Consider the following 19,133-nt stretch of genomic DNA (forward strand, 5'->3'; position numbering starts at 1 on the left):
ACACCCTTTTAGCTATGCAAATGAAAAACACTACAGTGCTTTAAAAGCCTGGAAATAAGGGGGGAACATTTTTTTTTTAAATATATATACAGTACAGACCAAAAGTTTGGACACACCTTCTCATACAAAGAGTTTTCTTTATTTTCACGACTATGAAAATTGTAGATTCACACTGAAGGCATCAAAACTATGAATTAACACATGTGGAATTATAATGGAATTATATACATAACAAAAAAGTGTGAAACAACTGAAAAATGTCATATTCTAGGTTCTTCAAAGTAGCCACCTTTTGCTTTGATTACTGCTTTGCACACTCTTGGCATTCTCTTGATAAGCTTCAAGAGGTAGTCACCTGAAATGGTCTTCCAACAGTCTTGAAGGAGTTCCCCGAGAGATGCTTGACACTTGTTGGCCCTTTTGCCTTCACTCTGCGGTCCAACTCACCCCTAAACCATCTCGATTGGGTTCAGGTCCGGTGACTGTGGAGGCCAGGTCATCTGGCGCAGCACCCAATCACTCTCCTTCTTGGTCAAATAGCCCTTGATGCCTTCAGTGTGACTCTACAATTTTCATAGTCATGAAAATAAAGAAAACTCTTTGAATGAGAAGCTGTGTCCAAACTTTTGGTCTGTACTGTGTATGTATATATATATATATATATATATATATATATATATATATATATATATATATATATATATATATATATATATATACACAGTGGTAACTTGGTTATCTCGCCCTCGGTTACCTCAACAACCCTAATAAGTCGAAGTTTTTGAAGTGAACCCGCCAAATTCTCGCTTTTTCTAAGCATTTTTTATCGGTTATGTCGACAGGTGTTGTATTGTATACTGGTGAATCTCTGCTGTTAGTTAGTGCACATATGCCTTTTGTTGTTAAATGTCATGCGATGAACGGGAGCCGAAAGCCGCGCTGGGTAGAAGTGCCGGTGGGAAGGCACGTACCGGGAAACGCATGAGCCATAACAACGACCGCCGTGAACCAACATATACCAACAATAACGGACAGTGAGAGTGTGGAAGTTTAAATAGGAGCTGGTGATGATGATAAACGAGCACCATATGTGCGCGATTAAAGCCGGGAGCTTCAGAGAAAGCGGCCGAGAAAACACCTGACACGCTGAAGGGGGCCGAAGGGGGCGTGGCATGTGGATTCCTGACAGTTAACAAACATGTACTGTATGTGTTTTTATAGCATGCCTTCATCAAACAAATCGCTTTTTGGCGACCCCCTAGGACATCGACATAACCGGGTTCCACTGTATGTGTATATATATATATATATATATATATATATATATATATATATATATATGGATAAAACTACAGAGTTCTGGGAGACAGTTCTATGAACTGATGAAACCAAACTGGAACTTTTTGGACATATGGACCAGCGGTATGTCTGGCGTGCAAAAGGTCAGGCTTATGATCAGAAGAATACCATCCCCACGGTCAAGCACAGAGGTGGGTCAATAATGATGTGGGGCTGTTTTTCTGCAGCAGGAACTGGCAATCTTTATTGTGTACCTGGCATCATGGATTCCCAGAAATACCAGGTCATTTTGAAGAAGAACGTGATGCCTACTGTTGACAAATTAAACCTTGGTGATCATTGGATCTTCCAGCAAGACAATGATCCCAAGCACACCTCCAAATCAACCAAAGCTTGGTTGGGGAAAAGATGCTGGAGTGTCCTGGAGTGGCCTTCTCAGTCACCAGATTTAAATCCAATTTTAAATCTTTGGTGGGATTTGAAGAAGGCAGTTGCAGCACGGAAGCCGTCAAACATCACTGAGTTAGAGGCTTTTGCACGTGAAGAATGGGCAAAGATTCCAATCGAGAGGTGTAAGCAGTTTGTCAGCACTTATCGAAAACTCTTGTTAGAAGTTATAAAAACTAAAGGGTGCTCCACAAGGTACTGAAGCTGGGGGTTGAATAATACTGCACATGCTCATGTGTTACAAGACTTACAATTTTTATTTGAACTTCAAAGTTAAGTCAACTTCTGTTGTCAAAATAACTCAAATGTATCAATAAATATTGTTTGTTATTTCACGAGTTTTATTTTTTTGACCATTTATTTTCATTATCTTTCATCAACATCACTGTATTGTCTATTGAGATGAGGGGGTTGAATATTTCTGATTGCAAGTGTGTATGTATATATATATATATATACACACACACACACACACACACACACACACACACACGTTTTTCTTATTCCATTACTGATGTTTACAGCATTTTTATTCCAGCTAAACAATAACCAGCAAATTAGATACATGTTGTGTTTGAGTAAAATGAATCAGCTAGAAAAGGCATAGAGAGGCAGGAAACATATTAAGAAGAGAAATTAAATAAAGTGTGTGTGAGTGTGTGTGTGTGTGTGTGTGTGTGTGTGTGTGTGAGTGTAAGAGAGAGAGATGGTCTATAGACACAGATGGTCGTGTGTAAGCAGTAAATCTTTAGGTGTGCGAGAAAGGCTCCTTTTTACTGACCTGCTCTGAGGCTCTTATTTACAAGGCCACATTTCAAGTACAGAAATGACAGGATTTCACTTTTATGTTTTTGTTGATGGAATTTTGGATTCACATGAACCTTAAACTCTCCATGATGTATTTTTAAAGCCGTGAGTCGATTCCATATCTCGACGTATTTTGTTTCGATACAGGAAGTCAGACCTGCCGCGTGTTGGAGTGCGCCTCTGATTTATACAGCAGTCAATAGTGTTCGGGATATGCGCCAGATCTTGACAGTAGCTTAGTAAACTAGCTAAATATACGCAAAGCGAAGAGTTTAATGAGACTCTATCCACTGTAGAGGATTTTTCACCACCGCCTTCTCCCACACCTGTCGACTTTAAGGAGGAATCATAATTCACTTACTATTTAAAGCTGCTCAATAGAATAATATTTGGTACTCTTACTGATGGGGAAGGCCTGGCGGTGTATAAAGACGGAATAGCGATTTCGATCAGGCTGAGGTCTGGCAGTGAGCAGCTCCACAATGGTAAAACACTCCTTTGTATAGTGTCATACAAATACACAAATCCATCGATCTTGGATATGAATAAACTCTTTCACTTACCTGGAAGAAGTAAAACTAAAAATCACACAGAAGAACCTTGATGGTGGCTAACAAACTGCTTCTACAGGGGAAGGCGGGCTTTTATTTGGACAAACACAAGACTAATACATGGTGAATATCTCCAAAAATATTTTTTTATCAGGCACAAAAAAATTGTCATGACTTCAGGGGCACTTTTAAGATCGTGTGTGATGTGGCTGTGCATTGTGTAACACAGTAGAATAGATTACACGTGTAATGTTTATGGTTTCCATATGTTTTTTTTTTTTTGGGACATAGAGGGATAGTAGCTCCCATTGTTTAACGTGATATGGAATTGAACAAGGTAAAGTTCTATTTACAGCATGATGTATTAGCCTGCCTGCACTTTCTTTAAACTTTATATCTGTTTATTTGCATCATTGCAATGCTTTCCTAAATGCGTTTCAATTGGATCACTCCTAATCTGCATAGAGCAAGACTAATGGGAACACGAGCAACATCACATGAAATGTGAAACCATCATTAATTTGAGCAAATTCATAAAAATGTATTTTGCCGATTATTTGAACTTGTTGGATTCGATTGATGACCTCATTAACTAGTGGAAGCAAAAGCTTTTTCCAATCCACATCAACCTAATGAGATTCATTAAGTCATACGCATTTAGTCATGTGCTTGTGCTAGAATTAGATATATTTATTTATTAGCTCTTTTTTTTTTTCTTCCCTCCCCTGCTTCAAATCTCATCTGTAGCCGCTATAATCGTCAGCGTCGCCATAAACGTATGAAACATATTCATGATTAAAGCTTTTCATGGTAATTAATTTGCGCGTGCAGATTGGTCAAAGCGTGGCGAAGTGGTTCTGGCGACATTTATCAGGAAAAACAAGGGTGTCGAAAATCTCGCAGGAAAACCAGAATTAGTATTGCACACTCTAATAGCCTTTTATTATATTATTCCTAAGAACTTGTCTTATCATGCCCTCGAGGGGGTTCTGGGTATCAGAGTTTATATTGGCATGTGGGTTTTCTTGCTATAATTTTTGTTTTTGTAAGAAGAACTGTACTGCAGATAAGGAAAATAAAAAAAAAAAACCAAAACATAAAAACCTTTAAGACCTTCTAGACCTCTATTCAACTATTTTTTTTTATCATTAGATTTTTACCAAATCAAATGAACCTGTTGTAGAGAGGAAATAAAAGCTTGCAGTCCATTATACAATATATAGACAAAAGTATTTAGACACCAGACTTTTCCAGCCTTATGTAGTTCATCCACAAAGTAACTACAATTGTTTAGGATGTCTGGATACTTTGAGACTACATTTTCCCTTTACTTAAACTAGGAGAACAAACCTGTTCCTGCATGACAATGCTCCTGTGCAGAAAGCAAGCTCCATGAAGATATACCATATTTAACACTTCGGGGATGAATTGGAACGCTGACTGTACCCCGGACCTACTCACCCTACATCAGTACCTGACTTTACTAACACGCTTGTGCTTGAATGATCACAAATCTCCGCACACACACTTATGGTAAGAGGAAATGAGGACAGCATGTGGAATAGGATGTTCGAAAATAGCATATGATCATTATGGTCAGGTGTCCACAAACTTTTGTCCATTTAGTGTACCGTATTTTCCGGACTATAAGCCGCTAATTTTTTTTTCCACGCTTTGAACTTATACAATAAAGCGGCTTATTTATGGATTTTTCCAGGGTTTCCATTTTCTCCAGACCAATTTAGTTGCTGAACGCGTTAAGGTGAACCAGTGAAGCTCTTTATATTAAATCAGATGCGCTCCCACTGAATCGAGCCGCACCACATCATAAATATGGATGGTGTTCCTCTGATGTTTGATCTGCCGCTCACTCGGACTGTCAACAGGAAATGCGAATTATTCGTCATGTTGAAAACAACCGGGCATGGAAAAAACGCACTTCACCTGTGTTCTGAGCTGCACGGCATCGGGAGAAAAGCTTCACCGATGGTGATTTTTAAACGCACGACGATGCCAAAAGAAAAACTCCCGAGAGAAATAGTTGTGAAAGGAAGGAGGAAGACAGTGAACAATGACTTTCTTGGTAGGCTACTGTTTAGATACAAGCCGTGTAACAGACACTGTCTTTCGTTAAAGCCTGTGTAAAGTTCATTAGTCATTATAAAAATAAAAATCTTTGTCAAATTCAGTGGGTGCGGCTTATATTTGGGTGCACTTAATAGTCCGGAAATTACGGTATATGCTGCTGGTGTAGGAATATTGCATGCATGACTCTGACCAGGAAAAAGCATTAACACTGATTCAATGAAAAAATGAATGTGATGATTGAATGATCGTTTTCTTTACATCTTAAAGCATCTTGTTGCAGGTTCTAGTTCAAGTTCACAGGACTTTTTTCTCTGGCATACCAAATGTGGCCTTGCTCTAACGCACTCCAGACCAACTTTCACATTCTAAAGAACGTGGCATAAGACCCAAACCTTACTTTCTGTGCCCCTTTGATCCACAATCTACCGATCTTTGTATTCACAAAGGCTTTACTGCTTTGTCATGTTCTTTGTGCTTTTATGACTCAGGTAATCTGGTCTAATTTAATTTCCTGAATTGGGTTTTTTTTCCCCTGGTATTATATTTAAAGTGGTGCATTTTTCCTTTTTTTCTATTCAGTTTAAAAAGTACTTCAGGTCAGCTCACATCTCTTAACATGAATATATTTATGTTTTAAAACGATGTGAGCGGGGAGGGTGAGATTCAAATGGATTTTTAAATTATGCATACCAACGGGGCTGAGACAATGGCAACAGGCAGAACAAGACATCTAAGTGCAGGCTTGAACATGGAGATTTGTGCTAATTAGCTGTGATATATTTTAGCCTCGTAGTTTGGTATATTTTAAAGAAAATAATAAAATATGGCACAATGATGACAGGAAAAAGAACTAGAACTTACTTTTGACTGAATTACAGGTGCAGGAGGCAGTTGTCACAGCTATCAACTGAACTTACAGCTTATTGATTGTGAGGATGGAGGGTTTTTTTTCCCCTCTTTTTTTTTTTTTTTTTGGTCCCCGAAGGGTAGCGGGTGGAGGCTGGATCCCTGCAGCATATAAGGCGACAGCACGAATTTCATCCTTATTGCAAAACCATTATCAACAGTAAACACACAGTCATACTTGGTGGCAGAAACTAAGTAGTGTCCTTTCAAGGCTTTGTGCAGGAATGTGAGGATGGGGAATGGATGTGCACAGGCAGGGCTGTGAGAGGGATAGTTTTGTCAGGGAAATCACGTCTCTTAGCGAGAGCTACATAGTGCAATAAAGAGCGAAAGAGAATTCGCAGAGGAAAATGGAAAAGAGAGAAATTCTGTACACGCAGCAGTAGCAGGGTTGAAAGGAAAGCCAGACGCCCGCTGCCACCCCCCATCACTCCGAAACAATGGCTTTGAACTTTTAAGTGCAGCACAAGTGGCCTCTTTTCCTCTCAAAGAGACAGATATTGCTCTGATAACAGCCTCTGTCTGCCGGGCCTGATCGACGTTGCTGTCAGCACAGGCTTAATTTGACCTTTCACAAGCCCCTCCATGGATGGGGCCATCTAACGCAATAAGTACTCTTACAAAGCATGTGTGTTTGCGTGTGAGAGAAAGAGAGAAAGGAAGCCATGAAGCAAGTACCCCAGAGCTAAAAATGTTTATCATATTGTTTTTGCAAATCTAAGCACCTGTATTTTCTGCACTGCCGTATAGGAACCATGGGTTAAAAAAAGGCAAAAAAAAAAAAAAAAACTCAACAAAATAAAATAATATGGGAAACTTCCATCGAAAATTATATTTAAGAGCAAATTACAATGTCTGATTTCTTTCATCTTTTAACAATCCGAGATATTAGACACGTATTGTTAGCAGTGCCAGGCGTTATGACTTCGTGTCATCTTACTGACATGACGGAAATGGAAGAATGTTTCAAATTATACTGTCATATTCTCAATGCATAACCAATCATATTTAGACTTATCATCTGTCTAGCCCAGATGGAAAAAAGGAAAAGTTTATTAGGTACAGTGAAAACTTCTATATCCATTAATATTCACTGTCGAGATTAATCTAATTTAGCCCTGAGTCAGCTTCTAATATAATATACCCCTATATGATCTGTGTAAAATGTCCATGTGAACTTTCCTGTATGAGTAAGTTACGGTAGCTGGAGAATATTGTTGGTGTACAATTTCACCCTCCCAAGGTCAATGTTACTTTCTTTACTGATCCATGGTATTAATGTTCACGTTATTCATGTTCAGTCGCCAGTTTAAAGAGAGAGAGAGAGAGAGAGAGTTCTAATTACCATGACAGATTTGTACTAAGGATGTGATTTAGGGTTATTATATTGATGATAGGCAGGTCTTAAAGATTTCTCCTTATGAAAGATTTGATTCATGGATCTGTGCCCTATAATCATAGCTGTTGCTTTGAAACCTGTGGTTGGGTGCAGAGATCGTTTTTATGATTGTCTTAAAGTGTAGCACAGTGTTAAACTGACCTCTTATTTTTAAAGCAATATAATACAATATATATGTGTGTGTGTGTGTGTGTTGAGAAATTTAAGTCATTTTTCTGGGAGTGTTTCTGGGAAGTTCTGACTTTTTTAAGTTAAATCATTACATTTTGTAGACAGTAATATGTTAAACAATTTTTTAACAAAGTTCATTCCTTTTGTCAGCCAACCCATTTTTATAATATATCTTAAAGCATGTACAATAAAACGATGGTATTATTTAGCATTACTTGAATTGTATTGTATAGTAAAGGAAGCTGTTTTTAGCTGTTCTTACAGGAACAAAAACACCCAGCAAATGTACTTGAACTCTGAATTTCAAAAGAGATAAATCATATTTTAATGTTTTGTGAGCTCATTTATTAATGTAGAGAAATATCCATTTAAGCAAATTGGCTACTATAAGTCGAGTCTGTTTATCTCAAAGCAAACCCTTTAAATAATTTGACATGTTTTTCCTGCTGCCTCCTGCCCTTCACCATTTAGATTTCACTGAAAGGTTATGCTGATGTCATAGTCATTTGATGGACAATTTTAGGGCTGCTGGGATCAGTGACTACATCTCTGAGCTCAACAAATGTGTGGTTAGTGTCAAACGTCTAGCAATTCAAACAGTGTTTGGGTGACTGTGTGTGAATTCCGCTTTATCAGGCAGTAAGATGACATTGAATTTATGTATGAATTTTCAGCCTCCCCAAACTATTGAAGCGACAGATTTGGCCAGAATTGAGGGGTATGGCGTGTGTGAACTGTTACTGTACTTTTGGGAAGGATTTTGTGTCTAATGTATATATTCCCCTTACTCTTTTTAAGGGTCCTCCCAAACCTATAGCCTTGGAGCCGTGTTCGGGAGGCAAAGCTGCAGTTCTGACGGTGCTTCTGTGCCTCCCAAGAGGTGCATCAGGGTTTCCTCCTCCTGGACAGTCAGGTATGTTTATTTATATATATATATATATATATATATATATATATATATATATATATATATATATATACACACACACACACACACACCCCGTATTTTCCGGACTTTAACATAAAGTTAAATAAAAATTGGACCCATAACATTAGACCAATGAAATTGTGGAACAGGTTAAGGTGAACCAATGAAAATCTTATTAAATGGAATGCGCTCCACTGAATCGAGCCGCACCACATCATAAATATGGATGAGGTTCCTCTGACGTTTGACCTGCCGCTCACTCGGACTGTCAACAGGAAATGCGACTCATTCGTCATGTTGAAAACAACCGGGCATGGAAAAAACGCACTTCACCTGTGTTCTGAGCTGCATGGCATCGGGAGAAAAGCTTGTCTTGTTTTGTTGAAATTGTCATCGTAGGTGCATGTCCACTGTGAGAGACATAATCTAAAAAAAAAAATCCAGAAATCACAATATATGATTTTTAAACTATTTATTTGTATGATACAGCTGCAAATAAGTATTTGAACACCTGTCTATCAGCTAGAATTCTGACCCTCAAAGACCTGTTAGTCTGCCTTTAAAATGTCCACCTTCACTACATTTATTATCCTAAATTAGATGCACCTGTTTGAGGTCGTTAGCTGCATAAAGACACCTGTCCACCCCATACAATCAGTAAGAATCCAACTACTAACATGGCCAAGACCAAAGAGCTGTTCAAAGACACTAGAGACAAAATTGTACACCTCCACAAGGCTGGAAAGGGCTACGGGGAAATTGCCAAGCAGCTTGGTGAAAAAAAGTCCACTGTTGGAGCAATCATTAGAAAATGGAAGAAGCTAAACATGACTGTCAATCTCCCTCGGACTGGGGCTCAATGCAAGATTTTACCTTATGGGGTTTCAATGATCCTAAGGAAGGTGAGAAATCAGCCCAGAACTACACGGGAGGAGCTGGTCAATGACCTGAAAAGAGCTGGGACTGCTGTTTCCAAGGTTACTGTTGGTAATACACGAAGACGTCATGGTTTGAAATCATGCATGGCACGGAAGGTTCCCCTGCTTAAACCAGCACATGTCCAGGCATGTCTTAAGTTTGCCAATGACAATTTGGATGATCCAGAGGAGTCATGGGAGAAAGTCATGTGGTCAGATGAGACCAAAATAGAACTTTTGGGTCATAATTCCACTAAACGTGTTTGGAGGAAGAAGAATGATGTGTACCATCCCAAGAACACCATCCCTACTGTGAAACATGGGGGTGGTAGCATCATGCTTTGGGGGTGTTTTTCTGCACATGGGACAGGGCGACTGCACTGTATTAGGGAGAGGATGACCGGGGCCATGTATTGCAAGATTTTGGGGAACAACCTCCTTCCCTCAGTTAGAGCATTGAAGATGGGTCGAGGCTGGGTCTTCCAACATGACAATGACCCGAAGCACACAGCCAGGATAACCAAGGAGTGGCTCTGTAAGAAGCATATCAAGGTTCTGGCATGGCCTAGCCAGTCTCCAGACCTAAACCCAATAGAGAATCTTTGGAGGGAGCTCAAACTCCGTGTTTCTCAGCGACAGGCCAGAAACCTGACTGATCTAGAGAAGATCTGTGTGGAGGAGTGGGCCAAAATCCCTCCTGCAGTGTGTGCAAACCTGGTGAAAAACTACAGGAAACATTTGACCTCTGTAATTGCAAACAAAGGCTCCTGTGCCAAATATTAACATTGACTTTCTCAGGTGTTCAAATACTTATTTGCAGCTGTATCATACAAATAAATGGTTTAAAAATCATACATTGTGATTTCCGGATTTTTTTTTTTTAGATTATGTCTCTCACAGTGGACATGCACCTACGATGACAATTTCAGACCCTCCATGATTTCTAAGTGGGAGAACTTGCAAAATAGCAGGGTGTTTAAATACTTATTTACCTCACTGTGTGTGTGTGTTATATATATATATATTACATTTACATTTACATTTGCGGCATTTAGCAGACCCCCTTATCCAGAGCGACGTACAAAAGTGCTTTGAGTCTCTAGTAATGAATAAATCTACACTGGTATGCTAGATTACAAACTTAATATAAATATAACCCTTGAATTCTACAAACTTGGAAAGTGCTAATTTAAGTGTTTCAGGAAGAGGTAGGTCTTCAGTCGTCGCTTGAAGATAGTCAGGGACTCTGCTGTACGGACATCTAGGGGAAGTTCATTCCACCACTTTGGTGCCAGAACAGAGAAGAGCCTTGAAGTATACTTACCTCTCATTCTGAGAGAAGGTGGTACCAGTCGAGCAGTGCTGGAGGATCTCAGACAGCGTGGTGCAGTGCGAGATGTGATGAGGTCACTGAGGTAAGATGGTGCTGGTCCATTTTTGGCTTTGTAGGCAAGCATCAGTGTTTTGAATCTGATACGTGCAGCTACTGAAAGCCAGTGAAGGGAGCGCAGCAGTGGGGTGGTGTGGGAGAACTTGGGCTGGTTGAACACAAGCCGTGCAGCTGCGTATTGAATCATTTGCAGTGGACGAATAGCGTTCAGGGGAAGACCTGCCAGCAGAGAGTTGCAGTAGTCGAGTCTCGAAATGACAAGAGACTGAACAAGCACCTGGGCAGCCTGTATGAATATTAGTGTACATTAGTGGAGCACTGAGGACCACATTATAACATTAAAATGCATGTGTTAGATTCAAGCCCTGACCCACATAAATGCTATGAATAACGTCAGTTATTTGGTTTTATCATTGGCCACTGCACAGTGTCACGCAAGCTTTATATACACACTGAAAATAGGATTGTGATATGCAATGTTTGTTCAACTGTGCTCTAAACGCATTTGACAACACACATTTTGCACACTGTGAAACACAAACATATCCTGTAGAATATTTAAAAGCACTTTTGACACCAGGGAGGCAATTTTATATGGGAAAGTGCCAGTGCAGCCTTTCAATACTTCAGAAACAGTACCCTCTGTCTGCTCCTGCTGGAAAGCTGAAAATGTGGCCATTGTGGGGGATTTGTAGCAGGACAACATCAGGAAAAAAAAAGTGTCCCTGAAAATGCAAACAAAGTACAGCATCAAGCTTTTTCCCTGAATATCTCCAGAGAATTAGATAGAAGAGTGGCGAAGAGAAAGCCATTATTGAAAAAGCCACACACTTTTTTAAAAGTTGTAGTTACATGTAAAAAGCAGACATGTAAGAAAAATGGTCTGATAAGAGTAAAATTATAACTTTTAGGCCATAGCATAAAGCGCTATGTTTGGTTGAAACTGGAAACACATGAACTAATCGTCAGGGTTGAGGGCAAGATGGTCTGAAGCAACAGTGCAGATAAACTGTCTGATGTTGAGGGCAGTATATAAACATTAAATGTTTTACCCACATTAATCATGGTATTACACTCTCACTGCTAGATGTGTCTCAGTACACTTTTCCTGCGTTCGCTTGCTTTTAGTGTGTTCTCGCGAAACCTGCTTTTGAGTAACACGTTCAGCGCACGCCGCCCAGTGTGCACCCTTCTGATTCTGACGGAGACTTGAAGGTGCTAAAAGCATGGCGAAAACCTCACTGCCTCTCAGTGCTAACACTCGAACCTTTTTATCAGCAACAGATTGGCCACAACTGAGTCACAAATACTGTCTAAAAACAGCATGTGCCCACTTCATGTACTGTATCAGGGTTCCTGTGAAAGATGGAAGGACCTGCTGTAATTTTGACTCATTTTGCCATCGGTGTGCCGTTTCTCTTTTTTCTCGCTTTAATTGCATAACAATGCTTTTTATTCTGATGGTGGATATTTGAATGTATTTGCGTGCTATAATGAGACATTCAGCTCAGTTCTTGTGGAATGGCCGTCGGTTAGAAGTGGTCGAAAGCGGGACTGTTGTCAGAATTGAAGCGAATGTAGATTTATCTTACCGTAGACACATTTGTAATGAGTGGTTGGAAATGGATTACATGTCTTTTATGTGCATAAGATAATGCAGAGACAAGAAACCTGAGCTCAGACAGGAAGTCAGCCATTTTCATCCATGCCTGCGGTTTGGTGTTGCTGATGTGCGTCTGTTCGTCGTATCCACTTACACCATAATGACTCACCTCGCTCTTGGGCTCCATGTCTCTGGTCTGGGAAAGAGCATCAGGGGTTGTGGCTAATTCCTACATGTAAACCGAGACACGTACGGTAACTGCTCGTCTCGGTCTTTGACGTTGAGGGTTGTGTTGTTCCCAAGTATAACCTCTATCCAGTAATAAGTAGGGAGTTTTCGATTCTGTTGTTATTTATTTATTTATTTATTTATTTATTTATTTTAAATCTTTACTCATTCAAATACCCCCCCCCCCCCCATATTACGTCATGCTTTTTTTTGTTATAAGTTTGTTAATTCTTTTTTTTTTTATAGGAGATTATTTAAGGATGATTTTGTATTTGGAGGTTGTGATATGGCAACCCTGCTGGCTACAGCATCAACATGATTAAAACCCATAAGTTCTGTTTCTTCCTTCCTTTGTTTTGGAAGGTCTTGTCCAGTCCTCCTGCTTTTCCAGGTTTTTTTTTTCCTCAATTTCAATTCATTTTTATTTGTATAGCATTTTTAACAATGGACATTGTCTCAAAGCAGCTTCACACCGATAATGCAGCAATAAAGAATAAATAAGATTGTTCATTATAATGGTTTCTAATGAGCAAGCCAGTGGTGACTGCGGCAAGGAAAAAACCAACTCGGGTAATTAACTCGGGTTAATATGTAAAATATTTCATTAAATAAATAAATACAAATAAAAAAGTGAAGGCACTAAATTTAAGCTGCAGTATTATTCTGCTGGTCTATGATTATCTGTGAGCTACTGTAGATGCAGTGCTGTGGAAGCCTGAGAAATGTTTCCAGAAAATGATTTTAAAACACTAAATTATACAGCAATATAATGTTTTTTTGGGGGGGAAAAAACCCTGTATTTTTTTTTTCTGTTTTGGTGATTTTTGAATGCCTACTTTAATAAACTCATCTGCTGCAAGTGATAGTGCTGACAGAGAAAAGCCTGTCTATCCCTCCCTCTCACAGCTGATCTGTCAATCAACCTGCTGCTTTATGAAACCTCAGCTCAGCTTCCTCATCACAAACTGACTGATCTGGAAAAACCTCCTGTTTCAGTGCATCTCTTCTAATAGTCCTGGTTGACAAGCATACAAACTCAAAATGGATAAAAGCAGCAGCTACTACTGCTGTTGTGCAACGGTGCAAAAAAAGAGCTTTCACTTTGAAGGGTAGCTGTTTCGTGTTGTCTTGTTGTGTCATTAGAGGCAAGCAGAGCGAAAAAAGCAAATAATATTCCTTAAAATGGCAGCTAGTGTACAGCAAATATTTTTGTTCCTCGTTGTCACTGCTGATAGAGTCCATAAAGCTGTAGATTTGGTTCTAAAGTGCAACAGGGTGAAAAGTCATCACCTACTCGCAGCCAGTCAGTGTAAAATTTTGGAGCACAGTGCGGTCATGTTGACCGTCATCACGTCGCAGCTACTGTACTGTGTCCGGTTCTGATTATATAAAACCAATTTCCAAGGCTGTAAGTGTAGGGACAAGCACCAAGCCAATGCTGCTAGGTTTGTTTCTTCCAAGATTTATAGCAGATGAATTGTTCAAACACACTGGGGAAAAAAAAAAACACCTTGCAGCATGTACTGAGCTTAATCCCGAAGGACCTGATCTGGGCAATCATGCCTTTTTTCATTCTGACTCGTACTTGCACTTAGTTTTTCAGAGAGAAAGTGCGGTCATGTTACCAGGCAACTCAAAAAAAAATAGTGTTGGTACCATAAACAAAAATAAACACACTAAAGCTTTTTTTTTAAATGTGAGATTATTGGGAATCACAGCGTTTGCACTAAACTCGACACGGCTATAACTTCTTCGAACATGTTGACAATTCAGCCACGATGGCTAATAAATCCAGTAAATTAAAGCAGGCTTGAATGGCGGTCTTAGAGTCTTTTCACATCTTGGATGTAAATCCTGGTTGCTTGGTGCAGCCATGGTTTATGCTTGGCAAGCTAAATTCAATTCATTTCGGCCGGCCGTTTTTCTAGTAATGAATTGTTCCCCTCAGATAATTGTATTGCTCAAATAGCAGTGAGGGAGCTGAACCAGGTGAAAGCTATTTTGTTTTAGGAATGATTTGGGAGAAAAATGGTTTGGGGACTGTGGCTAAGGCTTTTTCCTTTTTTCCTTTTTTGTGAATAAATAGGGCACACTGGGCTCTGGGCCAAGCTCACTGCACACTAGAGATGTGTAAGGGATACCCCACAACAAAAGCACAAAAAAGGAAAAATTGATTTAAAAAAAAAAAAAAAAAAGGTGATGTACTTGAATGATTTTTTGCTTTGTTTTACACCAGATCATTGGGAAAATCCCAGTCCTAGATTTTAATTTCTCAGGTGAATGTGAAATGTAATCATTATCAAAAGGTGTTTTTCTGACAGAAAATGTGTCTGTAAACTGTTAGTCAGTGTGGATTTGACAGGGTGGTTTTGACAGGGTAAAGTTTAGATTTAGATGTTTGTTTCAGGAGTACAATTTTTTGCATTTTATCTATTTTATAAAATAGGCTCAAGTTCACGTGTTCTCGCTACATCACAGCATTGTATTTTAAGTATTTTAAGCAGTGTCTAGTTGCACAAAGTGAAGCTGCTTATGTGAGTAAAATTTTTTCTGTTCCTGGTCTGATTTTTCTCCTGTGAGCTAATTTTGGAACTTGTATCTAAAACGCACAAGAAAAATTTGAATTGCAATTCCTAATAACTAAACATGGTTTACACAACCTCTGCCTTGGTTATGAATTATAAGCTTGCTTTGAAATGTTCATTTCTTTCATATTATGGTAATGATTATGTGTGGGCTTTTGCTTGGTATGATTGGAGTCCAGCAGCTATGTAACCGTGTGTTTTCTTTCTTTCTCTTTTTTGTGTGTATTATTTGCAGGTATTGCTATAGCTAGTGCGCTGATCGACACCTCCCAGCAGAAGCCCATGGATTTTAAAGAGAAGAATCCAGGTTTAAAGAACCGCAAAGCTCTGCCTACAGCTCATCAAGGCACCTGTGTGTGAGACGCACATCCTCTGAGGCTGCCATCTTTATCTGGACTTCTTTTTTTTTCTCCCTCCAAAGAGCTGTGCCGTGTTCCACTGCTGCGGGTCCCCGGCACCACCTGTTTCCACAGAGAGGCCCCCGCTGATGGGGTTTTGCTAGGTAGCAGAGTGCTTTGTCCTCCTCCTCCTCCTCCTCCTCCTTAACACTACACCTGTATCAAACTCCTCCTGCACTCCAGCACATGGGTCTCCCAGCACATTTCACTATTTCTTCTGCAGATCTTTTACATATCACACCACAAGTCCTGTCTGACAGAGCCTAAACTTTTTCTCTAAAGTCTCTAAATTCAGTACTGTTTGAGATTCAAGGCTCTAGTTGTGACCTCTTCTGAAGGGAGGAAAAAATGTGTTGACTCCTCCCACTCGCAGCTGCCAGACTGCCATTCCCCTCGTTTTAAAAGGTTTTTACCTTTTTTCTCAGTGAGGACAGAGTGAGGACGTGTGTGATGTACACTGCTTTCTCAGCAGTAGAGCCTTTCACAGGTGACGTTATAGACTTTCCACGGTATTGTATATGGGTGAAAAGCCCGTTTCTTTGCTTGCCAAGTAGACTCTGTGTTTGCTAAACAGCTTCTTATTTACCATTAACTGCATTTGTAGCCAGTTGAGCTTTTGTATTTTAAATCCAACACGTTCTGTCATCTGTAGCACAGAAGAGCTGTTAGGTTTGTCTAAGCTAATGAACTTTTGCTGCTGGTTATATATATATATATATATATATATATATATATATATATATATAAATAATAAAGATTCGGGAAAAACCGATCATGTTTGACTAAAATAACATATACTAGCAAAGTTTCTATGTTTCATCTGTCCGCTTTTCCTGCAAAGCTTTTGCATGTCATACACACTATATGCTTTAAAAGTTGTTAAGTCAAAAAAAAAAAAAATGAATTTTCTTTTTTCTAATGAGTTAGAATATAAAACCAAGTTTGGGAGAACACAGCTCCTCATCTGCCAGTCGTAGAAACAGACGCTAAAATGACGAACTCACCAGAATGAGATGTAATACCGGGAATCAGTTGTATAGTATTCTAATGATTTAACGGCTAGGGAAGCTTTTGTCTTAATGTTCTTTTCCTCCTTTTTTTTTTTTTCGAGAGTGATTTGGTACTGAATGAAAAGAGGATCATCTCGTGGCCTTGTGGTAAAACATTGCATTGTAATGGATTGTTGGTCTTTTACGTTTCACATATTGTGAATGCAGCAGGTGGGCTTTGTTTAAGGACACTGCTGGTCTACTCGAGACTTGCAGTCATGGAAGTTAACTCCACCTACTTCATCCTGGTCTCACAGGAATTCCACTAGGACAGACTTTTCCACAGCTCATGCACTTTTTCCCTCCAGCTGAGAGAGCCATTAGCAATATTACCACCGCAGGACCTGAAGAACAACACATGCAAGGAAGTGTACAACGCTCTTCGCCTCATACGTTTGTGTAGCACACAAACATGTCAAATGTGAATCATTGCTTCTTCAGCTCGGTGTTCTAATGGTTTTTGTTCCAATTTTGTTTTTATTCTTGTTTCTGTTTTTAATAAAGAACATAAAAAAGGCCACACATTTCTTTTAGGGTCCATCCTTTGTACAATGCCCATTGTGGAGGTGATTAATGATGATGATGATGATGATGATGAACTTGTCTTTTGCAATGTTTGTGAAAAAGAAATGTTAGTTTTGTTTTGATAACTGATTCTTGTGTAATACCTCTGTTTTGTACTTTAGTCATTGAAGTCCTGTATCTAGCTTTATTAACCAGTTTTTTCTTATTTTCCATACAGTTGCAGTTTATTGCAGCTGCTCGAGGAGACTACTCTGGGCATTTGTAGTTACTTTCAGAAAGTCGTCTGTGAACATGACTTCTGTTTTGATCAGGATTTTTTATTTTTTTTATTTTAAGCCTGCTTTTGAATGCAAGTAGTTGTATGCAGTAGGAGCACAATGTACAGTCCCATTACACAGGAATCTCACTGTAAAGTCTCACAAAATGTGGAATATGAATGAAACACATTCTTTAGTGCATATCATTTATTTTCAGTGTATTTTAAAGATGGACTGGAAAAAAATAAAACACGATTCATAGGGCCACTGATGTTTTGCACTCTTTGGGCTGATCCAGAAATCTGTTTTTAGGTAAAGCATGTCAATAATATTCTCACATACAGTTTAAGCTTAAACAGTGTTGCCAGGTCTGTGATAAATCTTTACTTGTGTTACCTTGTCTCTTGTAAATTGTCTCTGCTTGGGAAGTTTGACTTATTGCATGCATTTTTTCAAATAGTGTGTTTTTATGAAAATGCAAAAAGAATCCTTTAATCCGTTAATATTGTGTGATAAAAAAAAAAAAAAACAAGCAAGTCGACAACCCGCTACTGCAACAGCCAATCAGTGGATGATTTCGTTTTGGGGGTGAGATGGATAGCGTTCCATCTCCTCTCTGTACTTCACTGTATGAACAAATCCTGAGGATTTTTCAGGTGCAAATTCTCTGTTCTACCACATTCAAAAGGTGCTCTTCCAGGTTCAGTTGGAGAACATTCTTCTTATTGTCATGTTCATAAAACCATTTTGAGATCACTTTTGTTTTGTGACATGTTCAATTATCTTTATAGAAGTAGCCATAAGAAGATAATTAAATTGTGACTACGATCGTTTGCATATTCTCAGTAATAATATTCAATTAGGTTGTGGCTTTAAGGTGATGATTGATTGGTATTAATAGGCCTAAAGTGTGCTTAAAGCATTTCAACTCCTGCACCAGCCGGGATTGCTGACAAAAGACAGGTTGGGTTTATGGATTTATGTTGTTGGTGCCAAATATAGACCCTGATCTTTATGTGCCTCAGCAGAATGGAGATTGATCAGACCAGGCTTTGTTTTTTTTCCATTCTTTGACAGTCCAGGTTTAGTGAGCCTATGCTCACTGCAGCTTTAGCTTTATTGGCTGACAGAAGTGGTTTCTGCCTCAGGGTGCTGTGTGTTGTGCATTTTGAGATGCATTTTGGTCATCCGAGTTACTGTCGTCTTTCTTCAATATTTATTCATCTTTTTCAACAAGTAGGTGTTTTCATCTGCACAAATATTGGACACACTGATTTATTATTATTATTATTATTATTATTATTGGACCATTTAAGTAAACTCTGGAGATTATAAAAATATATTTAACAATCATACCAAAATCACAATCACTGACCTCACATTTCCCCCCGTTCTGATAGCTGATGTGAGCGTAACTTGATGGCTGGTTTCTGCAGGATTCACACCTGGATGACTGGATAAATAATCATGTGAAGGAGCAGGTCTACAGGTGTTCATCATAAAGTGCAGAGAAAGTGTTTATTGCCTGGAAAATACATGATCATTTCTTATTTTAACTGGTTTATACGCTGTTCATAAGTCAGAC

The 19,133-nt window shown here is 39.1% G+C and overlaps 1 protein-coding gene across 2 annotated transcripts in view; it reads left to right on the forward strand.

Moving 5' to 3' along the window:
• atrnl1b (attractin-like 1b) overlaps positions 1-17,948 on the forward strand; it is a 110,600-nt gene extending 92,652 nt beyond the window's left edge. For both annotated transcript variants that reach the window (XM_083557282.1, XM_083557283.1), the window contains 2 exons: positions 8,467-8,581; positions 15,555-17,948. In XM_083557282.1, the coding sequence (XP_083413408.1) occupies positions 8,467-8,581; positions 15,555-15,679 (240 nt within the window). In that variant the 3' untranslated portion in view covers positions 15,680-17,948. The remainder of the gene's footprint in view (positions 1-8,466; positions 8,582-15,554) is intronic.
• The last annotated feature ends 1,185 nt before the right edge of the window (positions 17,949-19,133 follow it).

The sequence above is a fragment of the Silurus aristotelis genome, assembly GCF_946808225.1.
Source record: "Silurus aristotelis genome assembly, chromosome: 12".
Taxonomy (NCBI): Eukaryota; Metazoa; Chordata; class Actinopteri; order Siluriformes; family Siluridae; genus Silurus; species Silurus aristotelis.